The 22,427-nt window shown below is 47.2% G+C and overlaps 1 protein-coding gene across 1 annotated transcript; it reads right to left on the reverse strand.

Annotated features, from left to right (window-relative positions):
* Window positions 1-437: 437 nt before the first annotated feature.
* LOC122944118 (protein kinase C theta type-like) lies at window positions 438-19,412 on the reverse strand. The gene is made up of 6 exons (XM_044302350.1): window positions 19,089-19,412; window positions 10,165-10,418; window positions 9,854-9,916; window positions 9,153-9,707; window positions 1,237-1,280; window positions 438-557 (listed from the first exon to the last, which is right to left on the reverse strand). Exons 1-5 carry the CDS (start codon window positions 19,410-19,412, stop codon window positions 1,256-1,258), a joined length of 1,221 nt encoding a protein of 406 aa, XP_044158285.1. The 3' UTR covers window positions 438-557; window positions 1,237-1,255.
* Between the last annotated feature and the right edge of the window lie 3,015 nt (window positions 19,413-22,427).

A 22,427-nucleotide genomic window follows, 5' to 3' on the forward strand; every position in this document is an offset into this window, starting at 1 on the left:
ACACGTCAGTGTTCGGTCAGTGATTTCCATCAGTGATTTTGAGCCAAAACCAGGTGCGACTCTAAACACAGAACAGGTGCAGATCTTTCCCTTATACCTTATGTCTGTGGAGGCTTCACACCTGGTTTTGGCTCACAATCACTGATGGAAATCACTGACCAAAACACTGACATGGGAATGAGGCATTACTTACCAGGACTGTACATAGATGTTATTAGAAGTCGGTGAGTTCAGGGATAACAGCCGCTCTGGTAAGATCTCTGCTATCTGCCCCAGGGTACAATATGCGGCTATTTCTCCTGAACTCACCGGATGCCAGATGGGATGAAGCACAGGCCGCTCCTGGGGTGTAGAGGGTCTTCAGGAGGAGGTGGTGATGTCTGATGCCGGTGAGATATTGGAGGATGCCGAGTCAAGGTCCAGGGCAACAACATGATGGAAAATGAGCAGCATAAAGATGGTAGAGAGAGGATGTTGTAGGCAAGCCGAGGTCTTCTACAGCAGCAGAGACGTGGGGCAGGAGGCACAAAGCTCTGGGCAGGAGGCGCGGGCCGATCCTGCAAGACATAACAGAGCGCTGTTAGTTTTACCTATTGTGGATGTAGACAAGTGACCTACAGTAACATGATGACTTATCCTGATCAGATTTCTACCTGATATATTAAAATGTAAAATTCTGCAGATCTCCCAAAATACAGCTTTAGGGATCATTCAAACGACTGTGTGAATGGGTCCACATCCGTTCCGCAAATTTGATGAACAGGTGCGGACCCATTCATTTCAATAGGGCCACAAAAGATATGGACAGCACACCGTGTGCTCTCAGCATCCGTAGTTCCGTTCCGCAGCCCCGCAGAAAAAAAAGATAGAGCAAATTCTATTCTTGTCTGCAATCACGGACAATAATAGTAATTTCTATGATAGTGCCGGCCATGTGCGGATCGCAAACTGCGGAACGCCCAAAGCCGGTATCAGTGTTTTGCAGATCTGCAATATGGGGCCTGCAAATCACTATCGCCTGAATGAGCTCTTAGTATGAGTCCATACTAGGACTTTTGCAAATGTCCAGCAGATTTTCTAAAACCAGCTATAACTCAGGAGAGGATGACTCGGAGACTAATATTATTTTTGAAGAACTGTTCTTTATAACCTCTCCAATGTATGTGAAATGCATGGCTATAATGGTAGGTGTCCAGTGTATATAGGTATGTACAGATATGTGCAGGAGGAGCTCACCAGATGGTCGTGGATCCCCTCACAGTTTGGACCTTTTCACCATCCTAAGAAGAAGCAGAGACACAGTGATTGTCAGAAGCAATTAGAGTAAATGTCATACAGGATGGACTAGAAGAGGACAGCAGAGGAATCACCATCATTACATGGAAGCACTAATACTGGTCTGGACCTGGTCTTCCACCAGCTGGATTACTAAAACGTCACCTCTGTTTTATATATATATATATGCAGTGTCCCAGGGGGTCAGTAGTGTATGCTGGGCTTTGTAGTGCAGATTGACCACTAACCTGGGATCCACTGTCGTCTTCAATTGGGGCAAATACTGGAACAGGCAGGTATTTAACAGTTCGTGACGCCAGTGTCAATTAAACGGTGACACGCCGTGTATGGTATTGTAGAAGAATGAAGCAAGCATAGGATAGCCAACAAAAACTGGAACTTTTACTGAATATCAGTGAATACAGCTGGTTCTTGGGAGTACAGAATGGCCGGTCTTAGCAAGGCATTATACAGAGTGTTGATTACAGGAGATGCAGTACAGGCGGCTTGCACACTATTCCTGACCGGTCCTGCTACATGTGACTTTCTCTCCAAGGTCTAATGCCCTTTATCTGGCGTACCCTTGAAGCTGTCCTTATCTAGTACCTCCTCTGCTGTCTTGAGTACCTCTTGCTTTGTCTGATCGGCCTCTGTGGTATTCTGTGTCTTCAGGCTGATTAGCTATGCCCTTCTGACTTCTATGCATACGGACTCAGGAGGGAACCCTCTCTGCACTGAGTCTGGAAACTTCTCCCTTCCTGAGCTAGGCCCTAGCCTATTTATACTGAACTGGGGGCTCCCTCTGCTGGCTGTGATAAGGATTGCTGGTAACCGGCCTGACTGGCTTAAAGGGAACTACGCACTCAAATCTTAGCAGTGTCGGGTAGCCTACCCGTATGCTGCACACCCCCAGACTTTAACGTGAGTAAGGCCTCGTACTCACACACATGCCTGAACCAACATAAGCTGATGCGTAATTTAAACATGACATTATAAATATGATAAACAATTATTTCACACAAAAAATATAACATTTGCAACAAATGACGCAAGAAAAAGGGGCGTCTTCTTTCTTCTTAGGCACGGCCGCTGACCTGGCACAGCGGACTTAAGGTGAACCAGGTTAGTCTATTTTTCTTGACTGAAGTATAATAGGGAACTACACAGGGTTTCCCCGTGGGTGTAGAACAGGCAAGGGCTCACGTGGAGGAGTCCATTCTTGCGCACAAACATCAAGCAGGCTATTTCCGATAGTAACTGTTCGGGAGGAGACACCACCAGCATAGTCAAAGTCTCTTAAATGGACTGGCGGACGTCCCCTGGTCATCCGGGTGGACCTTCTCAACACAGGGGTTTCCTCTTCCCTTAGCACCGAGGTAGAAGAGAGAGGAGCAACAGGAGGATCTCCATCCGTGAGACCTTGGTCAGGAACAACGGGAACAACAGGAACAACAGGAACAACAGGATCCACTAGAGGGGGAACTGGATCCGGGGCATCTTGAACCGGCTCTTCTGGAAGTAAAGGTACAGTAGGTGCCGGAGCGGGCACCAACAAGTTCAACCATGGTGTCAGAAGCCAATGCATGGGATCAGCGTCATACCTTAGATTTCGGACAGCCTGCATAGGATCCTCGGGCTGTATCGATGACTCTGACACAGGGGTTTCAGATATAGAACTCTCGGCACTGGGTCCTGGTGTCAGGCAGAGCTTTAACCGGTTTCGGTGTACAATTTGGGATCCCCTGCCCTCCCGGGTGATCTCATAAGTGTGAGTTCCAACATTTGGGATTGCAGTGACAACATAAGGGCTTTGCTCCCATTTACTGTCCAGTTTACTGGTACGGCGGTTATTTTTTAACCATACCACAGCCCCTATTGTCAAGGGTTCTGCATGGGCTGCTTGGTCATAGTCTCTCTGCTGCCGGTCTCTAGCATAGTCCATACGTTCCTGAACAATAGCTTGGGCCGTATTCAATCGCCTTTGGTGTTCAGCAACCCAATCGGTATTAGGGAATGGGTTGATGCAATCAGGTACGAGTACATCCAAGGAGTGGTCAGCAGGCAATAACCCTTGGCGCCCAAACATCAAATAAAAGGGGGTATACCCGGTGGAACAGTGTATGGTATGATTGTATGTGAACATGAGCTGTGGCAACAGATTAGGCCAATCTCCCCTGGTTTCAGGAGGCACGGTCCTCAGCATCTCTATCAAGGTCTGATTCATTTTTTCACATAATCCATTACCTTGCGGATGGTAGGCCGTCGTCCGGATCTTCTTACAGTTGTGCAGGCGGCACAGTTCATGGAACAGGTGGGACTCAAAAGCAGGACCTTGATCGGTGAGGATCTTTTCTGGACAACCGTAGGGCAGGAGGAAGTGTTTCCAGAACAGTTCGGCTGTAGTCTTGGCCGTCTGGTCTCTCACAGGCACCGCTACAACAAACTTAGTGAAATGGTCAATAATAGTCATAGCGTACACATACCCTGAGCGACTAGGCTCCAGTTTCACATGGTCGATGGCGACAAGTTCAAGAGGACGAGTACTTACAATGGGTCTCAGTGGTGCCCTCTGATCATGGTGTTCACCTCGTTTCAAGGCACAGGCTACACACTCCCGACACCACTTCTCCATGTCTTCTCTCATGCCCACCCAGTAAAACCGCTGGCGGATATTTGCCTCAGTCTTTTGGACCCCAAAGTGACCGGATTGATTGTGGTACATCTCCAACACCATACCTGCATCTCGTCGGGGTATGAGAATTTGATGCACTCTTTCGTTGGACACTGGGTCTAGGCTTCTCCGTAGCAACAGGCCCTTTTGTATGAAGAGTTGATGGCGCTGTCTCCACAGTTTGATGAGCTCAGGATCTGTACTCTTACGCCGAATCCTCTCAGGGGTTCTGCCACTGGTAATGAAGTCCAACAATTCACCCAGCACTCTACTTTCAGACTGTAGTTTCACCCACCTTTCTTCTTTGAGTTCCGGCCTACTGGGGGGTGAAGGAACTGCAGCTCTGTTACTGGTAGCCCGAGCCTGATCCTGTTGAGCAAATTTATGGTAGAAGGCCGGCATTTCTACATCTTCCCAAGCATCTCGCACATCATCAGGAGCTGTCTCTGTGGGAAGTCTGGATAAAGCATCAGCATTGTCGTTAGTACGTCCAGCGCGATATTTTACAGAGAAATCATAGTTGGCGAGACGAGAGGCCCATCTTTGCTCCAAAGCCCCCAATTTAGCTGTATTTAGATGTGCCAGAGGGTTATTATCAGTGAATGCAATGAATGGGGTAGCGGCTAGATAATCTTTGAATTTTTCCGTCACTGCCCACACTAATGCCAGGAACTCTAGTTTGAAGGAACTATAATTCTGGTCATTTTTCTCAGCTCCTTTCAGGGAGCGGCTTGCATAAGCTATCACTCTTTCTTTTCCCTCTTGAATCTGGGCTAACACAGCCCCCAGGCCTCGCTTGCTAGCATCAGTATACAGATGGAAGGGCTTGCTGTAGTCGGGATAACCTAACACGGGAGGCTCGGTCAGTTTCTTTTTTAACAACTGGAACGCTATCTCTCTCTCTTCATTCCACTCAATGAGCACTGGAGTTCTAGGACTTTTCTTGGGCTGCCCCCTCAAGAGTTCCTGGATAGGATCGGCTATTTGAGCAAAATGGGGGATGAAACGTCTATAGTAGCCGGCAAAACCCAGGAAACCCCTCACCTCTTTGACGGTAGTGGGTACCGGCCAGTTACGGACAGCCGCTAACTTATCAGGGTCAGGCTGTACGCCCTCTCCGCTTACCACATGCCCCAGGTATTTTACCGCAGGTTTGAGCAAGTGGCATTTAGATGGCTTTACCTTCAGGCCATATTTGACAAGGATTTCAAAGACCTCTGCTAAGTGTTTCAGGTGGTCTTCATATGTTTTTGAGTACACAATGACGTCATCTAGATACAGCAGCACTGTTTCGAAGTTTTTGTGACCCAAACACCGCTCCATTAGTCTCTGGAAAGTTCCTGGGGCATTACATAACCCGAACGGCATACAATTAAATTCAAACAGGCCCATGGGAGTGGTGAAAGCAGTCTTTTCCCTATCTGCCGGGGCCATGGGTACTTGCCAGTAGCCACTGGTCAAGTCCAATGTGGAGAAATAGGCAGCGGAGCCCAGAGCAGTTAGTGACTCTTCAATGCGGGGCAGTGGGTACGCGTCTTTGTGGGTTATTTGGTTAATCTTCCTATAGTCCACGCAGAAACGGATACCACCATCCTTCTTCTTTACAAGGACCAGGGGTGCCGCCCACGGGCTACGACTGTCCCGGATTACATTAGAGTCTTTCATCTCTTGGATCATTTCTTTTACAGTCTGATATGAAGTAGGCGGTAAGGGTCGGTATCTCTCCTTGATAGGAGGATGAGAGCCAGTAGGTATGGTGTGTTGTATGGCACTAACCTCTCCATAATCAGCAGCATGTTTACTGAAGGCCTGGTGGTGCTCTTTGACAAGCCGTAGTATCCCTTCTTGTTGATGTTGGGGGGTAGTCTCGTCCCCGACATGTAGCTCTTCCCACCAGGGTACTTGTGACTGAGGCACCGGCGGACATCCGCTGACTGCAGCTGGCGGCTTTTCTGTCACTGGAAGACGGATGATGTCTTGGAAGAACACCTGAGAAAGCTGGGCAACAGGGTAATGCTTAGTAAGCGCAACAGGATGGTCACTCAGGTTAATCAGACGGACAGGTACTTTACCTTGGGAGACATTCACCAGGCACTTGGCAGCTCTCACATAAGGGTAGTTCTCCATCTGGATAGGTTCCACCAGGGCTGGATAATCTTGGCCTTGGACTCCCAGGACAGCACGACACCATAAGAGAGTTTGGGAATTAGGAGGCAAAGTCACAGGCTTATTATCACGAATCTTGGCAGTACAAATTTCTCCTTTCCCGTTAGCAAACCTCTGCTGGGCACTTAACACAGTGATAGTCTTTTGAATCACCCTCTTGGACGCAGAGGAAGCGGTGGGCAGAGTCTGGTGTAATACGGCAAGTATTTCAGCATAACAGTTTTTGAAGACATTGGTGCCTAGAATGACAGGATGTCCTCCTCTGTCGCCGGCCTGTACTACTATCACCCCCTGTTGAGGCAAGGTTACTTCTCCCACCTGCAGGGTGGGTTCCCAGTATCCATGGATCTTTACCGGTTTGCCATTGCTGGCGATAATCTCTACCCAGGATTCAGGCGGCTGGGTCAATTGATTGGTGTCCCAGAATCTTTCAAAGGCGGGCAGCTGAATAGTAGTGACCTGAGACCCAGTATCTAATAGGGCTTCAAAGGGGACCCCGTTAATCTCCACATTGATTTTAGGATGGGATCCTACATACCGTGGCATCCAATTTGGATCTTTTGGACCTAGTGTTCTACCTCCCGAGGGGTGGTCCTCAGCCTCAGGGGTTGCCCGTTTAACTGCCAGCAAGTGGATTCTGTGTGTCCCATCTTTTTGCAGTATGTACACACGGGCCGCTGGCGACCCCTATTGCGCCTCCCAGGATCCCTGGGGTGAGTCTCTTGGTATGGAGGTGGGAACGGCTTAGAGGGTGACAGGAACTCTTCTTCTGACATCATAGGTTTTTCCCATTCCTCCATTTTTCTGCACACTCTCTCTAGGCTTTTAGTGAGGTGATTTACTTGCTCTGTCAGCATGGCGATAGTATCGGTAGCTGTAGCTTGAACAGCTTGACCGGCCTCAGCTCGGTTAATAATAAACGGTTTTGACCTGCAGGCTGATAACTCAGGTGGGGTGCTCAACTCTGTAGATACTGCTGACCCCAGAATTTTTATAGCCAGTTCTTTAAAGTCCAGAAAGGTACTGTTAGGGTGTTGGGCGGACAGCATCTTTAATTGGGTCCTTATTTGCTCACTAGACACTCCGGTAATAAATTGTTCCCTCAGGGTCTGATCCTGGTTATCAGCTTCCTTGGGATCTATCTGGATTACAGCCCCCAAAGCCTCCTGAAGTGATAGGGCATAGTCACGGAGGGACTCACCGGACTTCTGTTTCTTGCCAAAGAAGTGCATCTTTATCTCTGAGGCAGTCCTCGTTTCAAAAGTGGCCCTGAGGCGGGTGAATATCTGCTCCAGAGTACTCCTTTCAGCAGCAGGCCAGGATAATACCTCTCTGCGGGCAGCCCCCTCCAGTTGCGCTAGCAGGATTTCCATTTGCTGATCGGCATTTATGGGGTATAGTTTGAATAATGCCAGCAACTTTTCTTTAAAGTCTCTTAGGGTATGGACCTCTCCGTTATAGCGGGGAAACCATGGGGCCCCAAAGTAGTAAGGCATGGTAAAGGGCATCATGCTGGGGGCTATAGGATGATTAGGAGCCGCAAGCTCTCCCGGGTCCGGCCGCTCGGCAACTCCCGGATCTGACATGTTAACTTATTACAAGGTGGCCGCTGGTGACTAAAGGGGCCGGAACAATCCCCTTCCCTCCGGATACAAGTTCTTACCGGTTTCGCCGGGTGTGCGCAGGCCAAATCTCGTGAGACTCCGGACGTCCTGTGTACACGGTGACGTTGCTGACGCAGGAAAAGCAGGGCCGCGGCGGTGTAATGATGAAGAGGGGCGGGATTCTCTGTGTCTTTGAAGGGATCCGCCCACGGAGGTCCTCAGCAGCGCGGGAAACCTTACTCCAGGCGGCCGGTGGCCATCTTGATCACGATTCCCTGACAGCAAGCAGGGTGTTGCAAAGTCCAATAAATCACAGTCCACAAATACGATTTTCTCTCTGGGGGTAGCGCAACACAGTACAGCGTCTCTGATTCCTCCCAGGCACAATTTCAATCCACCGGCTTGGAAATAAAGGGTACAGTCCTCGCAATACGGTGGTGGAATAGTTAAAGCACACAGTTCACACTTCTCTGCACTGTAGAAGTATGCGGATCCTGTTCGTGACGCCAAAAAGAGCGATGCAGTGTCCCAGGGGGTCAGTAGTGTATGCTGGGCTTTGTAGTGCAGATTGACCACTAACCTGGGATCCACTGTCGTCTTCAATTGGGGCAAATACTGGAACAGGCAGGTATTTAACAGTTCGTGACGCCAGTGTCAATTAAACGGTGACACGCCGTGTATGGTATTGTAGAAGAATGAAGCAAGCATAGGATAGCCAACAAAAACTGGAACTTTTACTGAATATCAGTGAATACAGCTGGTTCTTGGGAGTACAGAATGGCCGGTCTTAGCAAGGCATTATACAGAGTGTTGATTACAGGAGATGCAGTACAGGCGGCTTGCACACTATTCCTGACCGGTCCTGCTACATGTGACTTTCTCTCCAAGGTCTAATGCCCTTTATCTGGCGTACCCTTGAAGCTGTCCTTATCTAGTACCTCCTCTGCTGTCTTGAGTACCTCTTGCTTTGTCTGATCGGCCTCTGTGGTATTCTGTGTCTTCAGGCTGATTAGCTATGCCCTTCTGACTTCTATGCATACGGACTCAGGAGGGAACCCTCTCTGCACTGAGTCTGGAAACTTCTCCCTTCCTGAGCTAGGCCCTAGCCTATTTATACTGAACTGGGGGCTCCCTCTGCTGGCTGTGATAAGGATTGCCGGTAACCGGCCTGACTGGCTTAAAGGGAACTACGCACTCAAATCTTAGCAGTGTCGGGTAGCCTACCCGTATGCTGCATATATATATATATATATATATGCCAGTACAGGGAGTAACATATTAACGAGTAACGTCTCCACTATGTCATTAGTGTAGGTGACATGGAGCAGAATTATTATAGGACCTTATGTTCTGCTTGATACCAGGTCCAGAGGAACAATGATGATGACTACAGAGGTGAGACTGAAGACATCATCAGTAGAGGAGGGGGATCTTACCGGGCCAAGCTTGGTGACATGTAGGAGAATCCGGCCACGGGGTGAAGGGGTGTGGTATCCTCCGGCCACTGCAGATGTTTGTTCTCCAGAGCTGCCCTGAATGGTACACATGGCGGCTGTGCTCTCCTCTCCTCCAGGTCCTCCCAGACAATGGTGTTAAAGAATGGATGGTCTCTGATGTTGTTATACACACCCAGCCGCCTCTCTGGGTTTTTACGCAGCAGTTTTTTCAAAAGATGTTGTATATCGGTGTCCAGCCAAGATGGGATGTCTGCCTTGGCTGTGGTGATGGATTTGTACACCTCGTCACTGATGGAGCCATAGTAAAATGGGGAGCATCCTGATGACATCCTGGACACTACAATACCCAGGCTCCACCAGTCAACTGCTGCGTCATACTCCAATCCGGCAATCACCTCAGGGGCCATATACACATCTGTGCCCGTCACTCCACTGGTCTTACTGGATGAGGTGACGCCATCTTGGGCCAGACCCAGGTCAATGATCCGGATGTGTCCATCCTTGTCCAGCATGATGTTATCTGGCTTTATGTCTCTGAAATAAGGTGACAGATAAAGAAAAGAGAATGGTGAATCTGTCCAGTGAGGCACTGACACAGGAGACATGGGACATCAGGACTCTAGGAAAGCTGGGTGCATTACTTCCACCATTATAGGGAGATGTGGGGAAGTACTTCTTACCGGTGGACGATGTTGTGTCCATGGAGGAACTGGAGGCCGCACACAATCTCTGCTGTGTAGAATCTGATGGAGAGGACAGGGTGTAGTGTCAATGACATGAAATCCTTCTCTAGCAATTCCCTAACATTATGTTACTACCATATTATCTGTCACCACCAGCAGAGCGGAGGCGCTGTTTATGACAGCCTGTTTTCCCTTCATTCTCTGCCTTCGTCTCAGTCTGACCTGTCATGTCTCCTTTTATTTTCCACCCTTCAGTCACTTTCTTTTCAGTATTTTCCTCTCTGTCTCCTGATCGGTCATTTACTCACCTTACGTTGTTGATGTTCAAGTAGCCGCACAGATCGATTAAATCCTCCAGGCTGCCGCCGGACAGATACTCGGTGACCAAATAGGCTCGCTCCTGTGTCTGATGTGCGGCATAGAGGTGGCACAGGAACGGGCAGTCTCGGGCCACCATGAGTATCCGCCGCTCTCTCATTAAAATTGCTGCATTGTCCCCTCTTTTGTTGATAATCTTGATGGCCGTGTAGGTGTTTCGGCGGGGGACTGATGCCAGGACCACCTGAAGAGGACAAATGGAAGTGGTCACAGGGGAATTCTTCTACATTTATTACATGGGGGATTTATCTCCAGGGGTTTCTGGCTATTTAGCTAAGGCTACTTTCACATTAGCGTTTTTTGCAGATCCGTCATGGATCTGCAAAAACGCATCCGTTACAATAATACAACCTCATGAACGGATCCGGTTGTATTATGTCTTCTATAGCCATGACAGATCCCTCATGAACACAATGGAAAGTCAATGAAGGACGGATTTGTTTTCTATTGTGTCAGAGAAAGCGGATCCGTCCCCATTGACTTACATTGAGTGTCAGGACGGATCCGTCTTGCTCCGCACCACATGGCGGACAGAAAAACGCTGAAGGCAGTGTTTTGGTGTCCGCCTCCAGAGCAGAATTGTGTCTGAACGGAGACAATCTGATGCATTCTGAGCGGATCCTTTTCCATTCAGAATACATTAGGGCAAAACTGATCCGTTTTTGGACCGCTTCTGAGAGCCCATGACGGATCTCAGAAACAGAAAGCTAAAACGCTAGTGTGAAAGTAGCCTAAGAAAGAGGGATGAGGGAAGTGGTCGTCAGTCAGGTAACATCCAGACCCTACAGCTGCACATAAGTAAGGATCACAAAATATAATCCTGATAAGGTCCATACAGATATGGGTCACCAGTCATGGGACCCTACTGTTACACCACATCAAGAGAGGTACAAGGGGGACCATTATTATCTACATTTTAATATTTAATCCAATTTGTTTAAGAAATATCTTTACAATAACCACATAAGAGGTGAAAACAGAACATTGAGCATTAATCCCCATTACCAGTGATTAAAAGGACTATGATGTGATAGGAACCAAACTATAAGATCATGGATTTCCATATAGCAGGCCCTTCAGTAAGAACGCCTGTTCAGTTGTGGAACACACAGAATGAAAGGGTCTTATGGAAGACCCTCACTGCACCAAACATTGGGGTATCCTTACCCTGTTAAGACTGCAAAAGCTGTAAAAACGCCCTTTAACCACTTCAGCCCCGCTAGGTGAAACCCCCTTCATGACCAGGCCACTTTTTACACTTCGGCACTACACTACTTTCACCGTTTATCGCTCGGTCATGCAACTTACCACCCAAATGAATTTTACCTCGTTTTCTTCTCACTAATGGAGCTTTCATTTAGTGGTATTTTATTGCTGCTGACATTTTTACTTTTTTTGTTATTAATCAAAATGTAACGATTTTTTTGCAAAAAAATGAAATTTTTCACTTTCAGCTGTGAAATTTAGCAAAAGAAACGACATCCATATATAAATTTTTCGCTAAATTTATAGTTCTACATGTCTTTGATAAAAAAAAAATGTTTGGGCAAAAAAAAATGGTTTGGGTAAAAGTTATAGCATTTACAAACTATGGTACAAAAATGTGAATTTCCGCTTTTTGAAACGGCTCTGACTTTCTGAGCACCTGTCATGTTTCCTGAGGTTCTACAATGCCCAAACAGTAGAAAAACCCCACAAATGACCCCATTTCGGAAAGTAGACACCCTAAGGTATTCGCTGATGGGCATAGTGAGTTCATAGAACTTTTTATTTTTTGTCACAAGTTAGCGGAAAATGATGATGATTTTTATTTTTATTTTTTTTCTTACAAAGTCTCATATTCCACTAACTTGCGACAAAAAATAAAAAATTCTAGGAACTCACCATGCCCCTCACAGAATACCTTGGGGTGTCTTCTTTCCAAAATGGGGTCACTTGTGGGGTAGTTATACTGCCCTGGCAATTTAGGGGCCCAAATGTGTGAGAAGAACTTTGCAATCAAAATCTGTAAGAAATGACCAGTGAAATCCGAAAGGTGCACTTTGGAATATGCGCCCCTTTGCCCACCTTGGCAGCAAAAAAGTGTCACACATGTGGTATCGCCGTACTCAGGAGAAGTTGGGGAATGTGTTTTGGGGTGTCATTTTACATATACACATGCTGGGTGAGAGAAATACCTTGGCAAAAGACAACTTTTCCCATTTTTTTATACAAAGTTGGCATTTGACCAAGATATTTTTCTCACCCAGCATGGGTATATGTAAAATGACACCCCAAAACACATTCCCCAACTTCTCCTGAGTACGGCGATACCAGATGTGTCACACTTTTTTGCTGCCAAGGTGGGAAAAAGGGGCACATATTCCAAAGTGCACCTTTCGGATTTTGCAGGACATTTTTTACACATTTTGATTGCAAAGTTCTTCTCACACATTTGGGCCCCTAAATTGCCAGGGCAGTATAACTACGCCACAAGTGACCCCATTTTGGAAAGAAGACACCCTAAGGTATTCCGTGAGGGGCACTGCGAGTTCCTAGAATTTTTTATTTTTTGTCACAAGTTAGCGGAAAATGATGATTTTTTTTTTTCTCTTTTTTCCTTACAAAGTCTCATATTCCACTAACTTGCGACAAAAAATAAAAAATTCTAGGAACTCGCCATGCCCCTCACGGAATACCTTGGGGTGTCTTCTTTCCAAAATGGGGTCACTTGTGGCGTAGTTATACTGCCCTGGCAATTTAGGGGCCCAAATGTGTGAGAAGTACTTTGCAATCAAAATCTGTAAAAAATGACCGGTGAAATCCGAAAGGTGCACTTTGGAATATGCGCCCCTTTGCCCACCTTGGCATCAAAAAAGTGTCACACATCTGGTATCGCCGTACTCAGGAGAAGTTGGGGAATGTGTTTTGGGGTGTCATTTTACATATACCCATGCTGGGTGAGAGAAATATCTTGGCAAACGACAACTTTTCCCATTTTTTTATACAAAGTTGGCATTTGACCAAGATATTTTTCTCACCCAGCATGGGTATATGTAAAATGACACCCAAAAACACATTCCCCAACTTCTCCTGAGTACGGCGATACCAGATGTGTCACACTTTTTTGCTGCCAAGGTGGGCAAAGGGGCACATATTCCAAAGTGCACCTTTCGGATTTTGCAGGGCATTTTTTACACATTTTGATTGCAAGGTACTTCTCACACATTTGGGCCCCTAAATTGCCAGGGCAGTATAACTACGCCACAAGTGACCCCATTTTGGAAAGAAGACACCCTAAGGTATTCCGTGAGGGGCACTGCGAGTTCCTAGAATTTTTTTTTTTTTGTCACAAGTTAGCGGAAAATGATGATGTTTTTTTTTTTTTTTTTTTTCTTACAAAGTCTCATATTCCACTAACTTGCGACAAAAAAAAAAAAATTCTAGGAACTCACCATGCCCCTCACAGAACACCTTGGGGTGTCTTCTTTCCAAAATGGGGTCACTTGTGGGGTAGTTATACTGCCCTGGCAATTTAGGGGCCCATATGTGTGAGAAGTACTTTGCAATCAAAATGTGTAAAAAATGGCCTGCAAAATCCGAAAGGTGCACTTTGGAATATGTGCCCCTTTGCCCACCTTGGCATCAAAAAAGTGTCACACATCTGGTATCGCCGTACTCAGGAGAAGTTGGGGAATGTGTTTTGGGGTGCCATTTTACATATACCCATGCTGGGTGAGAGAAATATCTTGGCAAAAGACAACTTTTCCCATTTTTTTATACAAAGTTGGCATTTGACCAAGATATTTTTCTCACCCAGCATGGGTATATGTAAAATGACACCCCAAAACACATTCCCCAACTTCTCCTGAGTACGGCGATACCAGATGTGTCACACTTTTTTGCAGCCTAGATGCGCAAAGGTGCCCAAATTCCTTTTAGGAGGGCATTTTTAGACATTTGGATCCCAGACTTCTTCTCACGCTTTAGGGCCCCTAAAAAGCCAGGGCAGTATAAATACCCCACATGTGACCCCACTTTGGAAAGAAGACACCCCAAGGTATCCAATGAGGGGCCTGGCAAGTTCATAGAATTTTTTTTTTTTTCGCATAAGTTAGCGGAAATTGATTTTTTTTTGTTTTTTCTCACAAAGTCTCACTTTCCGCTAACTTAGGACAAAAATTTCAATCTTTCATGGACTCAATATGCCCCTCAGCAAATACCTTGGGGTGTCTTCTTTCCAAAATGGGGTCAGTTGTGGGGTGTTTGTACTGCCCTGGCATTTGAGGGTCTCCGCAATCATTACATGTATGGCCAGCATTAGGAGTTTCTGCTATTCTCCTTATATTGAGCATACAGGTAATGAGATTTTTTTTTTCCGTTCAGCCTCTGGGCTGAAAGAAAAAAATGAACGGCACAGATTTCTTCATTCGCATCGATCAATGTGGATGAAAAAATCTCTGCCAAAAAAAAAAATGGAGGGGAAAGGCGTCTGCCAGGACATAGGAGCTCCGCCCTACATCCATACCCACTTAGCTCGTATGCCCTGGCAAACCAGATTTCTCCATTCGCATCAATCGATGTGGATGAATAAATCATTGCCGGGATTTTTTTTTTATATATATATATATATATATGCAAAGTGCTTGCCAAAGCATAGGAACGCCGCCTCCTCCTCAGCTCGTATGCCTCGGCAAACATATCTGTCACTGCAGAGTAGAAAATCCGGTCTTGCAGCGCCGCATACACCGACTTGCGTGTAATCTGACAGCAGCGCAATGCTTCTGTCAGAATGCACATCGGTGCTGCAGCTGGTCGATCGGTTGGTCCACCTGGAAGGTAAAAAAACAAAAGAAAAAAAAAAGAAAAAAACAGGCCACAACGCAATAATTTTATTAACTTTGGAACAGAACATGTAACTTTAACTTTTGGAACTAAACATTAACCTGTTTGCTTACCTGTTTTTTTTTTTTTGTTTTTTTACCTTTATAGAACAAACCTCTCCTTCCCCATGGGTCAATGTGCAAAGCGCAAATCGCCCAAAGATGTGGCGAAGTGCGTTATGCACTTTGTCCCATGTGAAAGGAGACGTTTGCAGCAGCAGTGAGTGAATGGGCCCTAATAGCCCTGTGTGCCTGTCCTGTGAGATGTGGTCCCTATGCTAAGTGTACCTGTGTGTGGTACTTCCGGAAACACTCTCCAAAGCATAGGGCAGGGTGGTCCGGACAGTCAGGACAGAAATAGCGGGTGTCACGCCTTATTCCACTCCTGCTACAGACACGACATCTTTTTCGGGGTGACGGTTGGGTTGAGGTACCAGGAACGACATTGGGGAAATGTCGCTCGTGTAGACGGCTAACTACACTGGTGGTTGGGGCCACGGAACCTCCTGGATACAGGAGGTTCTCGATGATCTCTTCCTGAAATTTGAGGAAGGATCCAGTTCTCCCAGCCTTACTGTAGAGAACAAAACTATTGTACAGAGCCAATTGAATTAAATATACAGACACCTTCTTATACCAGCGTCTGGTGCGTCGGGAAACTAAATACGGAGACAACATCTGGTCATTGAAGTCGACCCCTCCCATGTGGAGGTTATAGTCGTGGACTGAGAGGGGCTTTTCAATGACACGGGTTGCTCGCTCAATTTGTATTGTCGTGTCTGCGTGAATGGAGGAGAGCATGTAAACGTCACGCTTGTCTCTCCATTTCACCGCGAGCAGTTCTTCGTTACACAGTGCGGCCCTCTGCCCCCTTGCAAGACGGGTGGTAACGAGCCGTTGGGGGAAGCCCGCGCGACTAGTTCGCGCGGTACCACAGGCGCCAATCCGTTCTAGAAACAAATGCCTAAAGAGGGCCACACTTGTGTAAAAATTGTCCACATAAAGATGGTACCCCTTGCCGAATAAGGGTGACACCAAGTCCCAAACTGTCTTCCCACTGCTCCCCAGGTAGTCAGGGCAACCGACCGGCTCCAGGGTCTGATCTTTTCCCTCATAGACCCGAAATTTGTGGGTATAGCCTGTGGCCCTTTCACAGAGCTTATACAATTTGACCCCATACCGGGCGCGCTTGCTTGGGATGTATTGTTTGAAGCCAAGGCGCCCGGTAAAATGTATCAGGGACTCGTCTATGCAGATGTTTTGCTCTGGGGTATAAATATCTGCAAATTTCTGGTTGAAATGGTCTATGAGGGGCCGAATTTTGTGGAGCCGGTCAAAAGCAGGGTGGCCCCTGGGACGGGAGGCGGTGTTGTCACTAAAGTGCAGGAACCGCAGGATGGCCTCAAAACGTGCCCTGGACATGGCAGCAGAGAACATGGGCATGTGATGAATCGGGTTCGTGGACCAATATGACCGCAATTCATGCTTTTTTGTCAGGCCCATGTTGAGGAGGAGGCCCAGAAAAGTTTTAAGTTCGGAAACTTGGACTGGTTTCCACCGGAAAGGCTGGGCATAAAAGCTTCCCGGGTTAGCGGTGATAAATTGTGTGGCATACCTGTTTGTTTCGGCCACAACTATGTCTAAAAGCTCCGCAGTCAAGAACAGCTCAAAAAATCCCAGGGCCGAACCGATCTGAGCCGTCTCAACCCGAACTCCAGACTGGGCAGTGAAAGGGAAAACTACAGGTGCGGCTGAAGTTGGGGACTGCCAATCAGGGTTTGCCAGCACCTCTGGGATTCTAGGGGCTCTACGGGCACGTCTTTGCGGTGGCTGCGACGGGGTCACTACTGCACGTGCCACCGTACCAGCTTCAACTGCCCTTCTGGTGCTCGCTACTTCACCAGGTTGTACGGCAGTGCTGGTACTAGGTCCAGGGAGGGCTGGGCTGCTGGTGTATGCCTCACCACGTAATCCGACAGCACCAGCCCCACTCTGCTGCTCTTGAAGCGGATCCTGCGCAACCTGCGGTCTAGCGACACAGGGCCGGGTACGCCTGGTGGTATCAGGGACCTCAGCCTCCTCGTCCGAACTTTGGGTCAGAGAGCCACTGCTTTCTACAGGTTCGTATTCTGACCCGCTGGATTCATCAGATGAGGGTTCCCACTCCTCATCCGACTGGGTCAGAAGCCTGTAGGCCTCTTCAGAGGAATACCCCCTGTTTGACATGTGGGCAACTAAATTTAGGGGTATTCCCTGAGACTACCCAAGAAAAAAAAAGCAAGCCTGTCTTACAAAGGGGAGGCTAGCGAAGTACCGGAGGCCGCTGCGGTTGATAAAAAATATCAAAACTTTTTTATCGCCGCAGTGCGTGTAAAGTGAATGTGCAGTGATCAAAAAAAATATATTTTTTTGTCACTGCGGTGGGGCGGGTGTGGGCGAACGCACGTGTGGGCGACCGATCAGGCCTGATCGGGCAAACACTGCGTTTTGGGTGGAGGGCAAACTAAAGTGACACTAGTACTATTATAGATCTGACCGTGATCAGTTTTGATCACTTCCAGATACTATAAAAGTACAAATGCTGATTAGCGATACGCTAATCAGCGAATAACGGACTGCGGTGCGGTGGGCTGGGCGCTAACTGATCGCTAACTACCTAACCAAGGGACCTAAACTATACCTAAAACCTAACGGTCAATAACAGTGAAAAAAAAAAGTGACAGTTTGCACTGATCACTTTTTTCTTTTCACTTGTGATTGACAGGGGTGATCAAAGAGGTGATCAAAGGGTTAATTGGGGTTCAGGGGGGTGATCAGGGGCTATAGTGTAGTGTTTGGTGTACTCACTGTGAAGCCTGCTCCTCTGCTGGATCCAACCGACGAAAAGAACCAGCAGAGGAGCAGGCAGCCATATAACAGATCATATTTACAAATATGATCTGCTATCTGGCACTTTGATTGGATTTTTTAAAAATCAGCAACCTGCCAGCCACGATCATTGGCTGGCAGGTTGCTGACGAAATACTGCTGTGCGAAATGCCGGCGCGAACTGCGCATGCGCGCGCGCATATTCGCGTCATCTCGCGTCTCGCGAGATGACGCGTATATGCGTGACTGTGCGCCAGCCTGCCACCTCCGGAACGCACATGTGCGTTAGGCGGTCCGGAGGTGGTTAATCCCCTGCCGGCGCGCTTCTGTAGTCAGGCTTGAAGTCACGGGGGCAGCGGCCTTCTTGCTTGTAGTCACGGTAACCGCGCCCCCTTCCCTGCCTCTTCGCTGAGAGTGACAGCAAAGCCAGCCGAACTGTGGTGCATAAGCGCTGTCAATCACAGCGAAGGGGCAGGGAAGGGGGCGTGGTTACCGTGACGTGAAGCAAGGAGGCCGCTTGTATTATTACACTGCAAGATGATTGGTAACAAGCGTTCATGTAAACGCTCATTAGCGATTATCGGCAGAAATATCGGTCAGTGTAATACAGGCTTTACTCTCTGCACTGGATATCCTGCCCTAAGTATCTGAACCATGGAGCTCCCACCCTGACAAGGGCGACCCCTTCCAGACCACGGCCCTTGTATTGTACTAGGAGACCCTGCAATTCCCTAATAGTCGGTCACACAGTGAATGATCCCTATGCTTTTCATCTGTGCAGGAAATGAGTGAGCGGACATATTGTGGTGTCTGTTCTTGGGAAGGTTCTGGGGATTTTTCTTTTACCATATCACATAGGAATAACTAAGGACAGTGTAGATAGGGGCGGTAATGTTACTGGAGGTCTCAGCACTAGAGATAGAAAGGACTGAACATAGGAGCAGAGAACTTTCTGGAAGGCCTGTAACTCATCCCAATGTAGAAATGTACAGTTGGCCTCTTAGGAGTCTGAAATGGCTGATAACAGAAGACAATAGACTGCATCTAGCTGCACAGGAGATGGAAATCATGTAGAATTAGGATCTCTGTCTCTATAGCAGGAAATAAGAAGTAATAAAACTTACTACACCAAAGCCGCCCCTACCCAGCACCTGATGGATGGTGAAGCGAGTGATGTCTAATTTGGGGTAGGGGCTGGGTGCTCCAGGGTCCTGGCTGCTGCCGGCTCTTGGCTCCTCATCCTCCAATACTCTGGCCTTCTCTCCTCTCCTCTTCTTCATCTCCTTGGATCCGCTCTCGTTGTCCTCTTCTCTCTTTCTCTTCTCATCTTCTCTCTTCTTTTCTCTCTTCTTCCTCTTCATCTCCTTGGAGTTCTTGCTGTTCTTCTCCCTCTTCCTCTTCTTATCTTCTCTCTCTTCGTCGTCTTCTCTGTGTCCAGTGGACGCCATTCTCTCTTCTTCTGTCGGGTTCAGTCCAGTCGCTGCCGATGACAGTTGAAAATGAACGGCAGTTGGTCGTGTGCAGGTGGCATGAGGTCAGAGGTCATGGAAGCCTCAGGTGGCACCTGCCTGCCAGTGGTGCATGGACCTGCTCTGCCATCTACACTGTGATATGGGCATCAGGAGTGGTGGTCCAGTGTCTAGAGGAATGGAGACATTCATGGCGGTGTCTTCTAGTGCTGTATTATTAGGAGATTGGGGCAGGGGATGGGACCTTTATATCTGGGGGTGGCAGTGGTGCCCGTAGTTCTTCAGAAACTCTGCACTTGTGTGGAAATTCACAGGAACCAGGTGGAGAACTAAACCATAAATTGTACTTGCTGCTAATGTCAGGAATAATAAAGCCTTGTGGGGGTAATTCTGGGTGTACAGGGAGGAGAAGACATTGTGGGAAAGTGGAATTGGGTGAAGGAGTCTTCTGTGGAGATTGCATAGGGATTCATCACAATGACGATTTATTCTAAGGTGGGAAATGTTAGAAAGGCTTAATTTGGATCATTTTGGATTGGTCTGAGTTTTAGTAGCCGGCCATGGTTTGTGTGATTGTTGGGGGTGTACATTTTCCATTATGGAATAATGAGGGTTTCTATACAAGATACTGTCAGGTGTATAGGTGACTTGTTTAACTAATTTGCAGTAAATTATTTGGGCAAATTTCATCTTATTCATTATTATGCTGATTGGCAGTGATAATAGGAATTATAGAGGAACACAAAGGCTCTGCAGCTCACATAAGGTTTGTAGCTCTACTATATCCACTCTGATGGGTCCCTGGTCTCCACCTTTCTCAGTTTACTCCGCTGCACTGATGACATGTTGTCTTCACATCTGACTGCTGCAGCTCCATGTAAAGAGGGTTTTCCTCCTGAGACAATCCCTATCATCCTCTTCAGTAATATTTCAGAGATGAGATTACAGGACCAGACGAGAGCAGTTCCCAGAAGCCTGACCCTGTCAATTACAAATGGTGGGAGGGGCTTAGTCACCAGAGGGAAGGAACAAAGGTGCACCAAGGAATATGCCCCACCCTTAGTGCTCCGAACACCCAATCTGCATACAGTACACTATGTGTTCACTCTACTCTTTCTACTAATTGAAGCAGCGGTTTACTCTGAGAAAGTTGACAAGTTCAATGTCTCCGCTAGCATTGCCTGACACTACGCTTAGTGTAATAAGCAAAATAAGGTGACAGAGAGAGCGGCACACATCCACAGCCACCTCTCATTGATTCTCCATCTGAATTGGGCGTCCAGTGGCCCCCTGACCAGTAAGGTCTGAGACCCTCAATCTACACCTAGAGGTGGGTTCCACATTAATCAGACATTTTTAGCAGATATGTCATTAATGTCTAAACTGGTAATAAATCTTTTTTAACTATAAGGGGAGCACAAGGGGAGTGTCTTTTCTGCTGCAGCTCAGGGGGCGTGTCCATCATCTCCCTATCACAGCTCAAGGGGCGTGTCCATGATCTCCCTATCACAGCTCAGGGGGCGTGTCCATGATCTCCCTATCACGGCCCAGGGGGCGTCTCCATGATCTCCCTATCACAACTCAGGGGGCGTGTCCATGATCTCCCTATCACAGCTCAGCAAAACTAAAGTCTAATTAAGCTAATAACCTCACTTGTCCCAGATAAAAAAAATATATAATAATAATATCTGGGACAAGTGAGGTTATTACCCTCAGGGTACTTTCACACTAGCGTTTTTCTTTTCCGGCATAGAGTTTCGTCCTAGGGGATCTGTACCGGAAAATAACTGATCAGGTATATCCCCATGCATTCTGAATGGAGAGTAATCCGTTCAGGATGCATCAGGATGTCTTCAGTTCTGTCGTTTTGACTGATCAGGCAAAAGATAAAACCGTAGCATGCTACGGTTTTATCTCCGGCGAAAAAAACTGAAGACTTGCCTGAATGATGGATCCGGCATTTTTCCCCATTGGAATGTATTAGTGCCGGATCCAGCATACAAAATACCGGAATGCCGGATCCGTCCTTCAGGCCTGCGCATGCGCAGAAAGGTAAAAATGTGGAAAAATATATACAAGACAAGCGGAGAGACGGATCCGTTCTTGCAATGCATTTGTGAGACGGATCCGCATCCGGATCCGTCTCACAAATGCTTTCAGTCACATCCAAATTGGCAGATCCGGCGGGCAGTTCCGACGACGGAACTGCCCGCCGGATCACACTGCCGCAAGTGTGAAAGTAAGCCTAATTAGGCTTTAGTTTTGGTGATTTCTCTAAACCCTTCCCAGATAGGGTCGTGTTTGTTTATCACAGCTCAGGAGGCGGATTGTAGGATTAAATTTAAGCATGTGCGGCCATCTCAGTGAGCCGGACAAAGAAATAAGAAAACAAACAGCAGGTGGCGCTATACAGGTACATTTTAGTGAATAACTCAGTGGCTATGCTAAATATTTAACAACAAGCAATTACAAAAGTATTCAGATCCAGGTGCTGGTTTAAAACCTGTAGAATATTTTTCGTAGGACAACCCCTTTAAATATACCTATCAAAGTCCATGTGTCACATGTCATAGCTCTGTAGTGTCCAATTATTTTTGTATCTTTTTTATTCTCCATGATTATTACATTATACAAATACACATGTAGCTGTGCTGTACATATACTATATACAAGCATGTTCAGCAGTGTGCCCGTGCTGTACCTCCATTATGCACACACAGCTCTGCAGCACAGACATAATAGATACAAATGCATTATACACACACAGCACTCCTGCATGCAAAGCTCACACATACACACACAGCTCTGCTGCATGCATAGCTGACGCACACTATTATACTTAAAGCAGATAGCCCATCACAGACATTGGTGACATATCGCTAGAACAACAGCTACCTCCAGAAGGGAGCCTGCAAAGTGAAGGAGAGCAGACCATACATGTGTGGCCGCCCTCCATTCATTTCTATGGGAGTGCCAAAAATAGTCAATTTCGGA

The sequence above is a fragment of the Bufo gargarizans genome, chromosome 7, assembly GCF_014858855.1.
Source record: "Bufo gargarizans isolate SCDJY-AF-19 chromosome 7, ASM1485885v1, whole genome shotgun sequence".
In the NCBI taxonomy this organism is placed as follows: domain Eukaryota; kingdom Metazoa; phylum Chordata; class Amphibia; order Anura; family Bufonidae; genus Bufo; species Bufo gargarizans.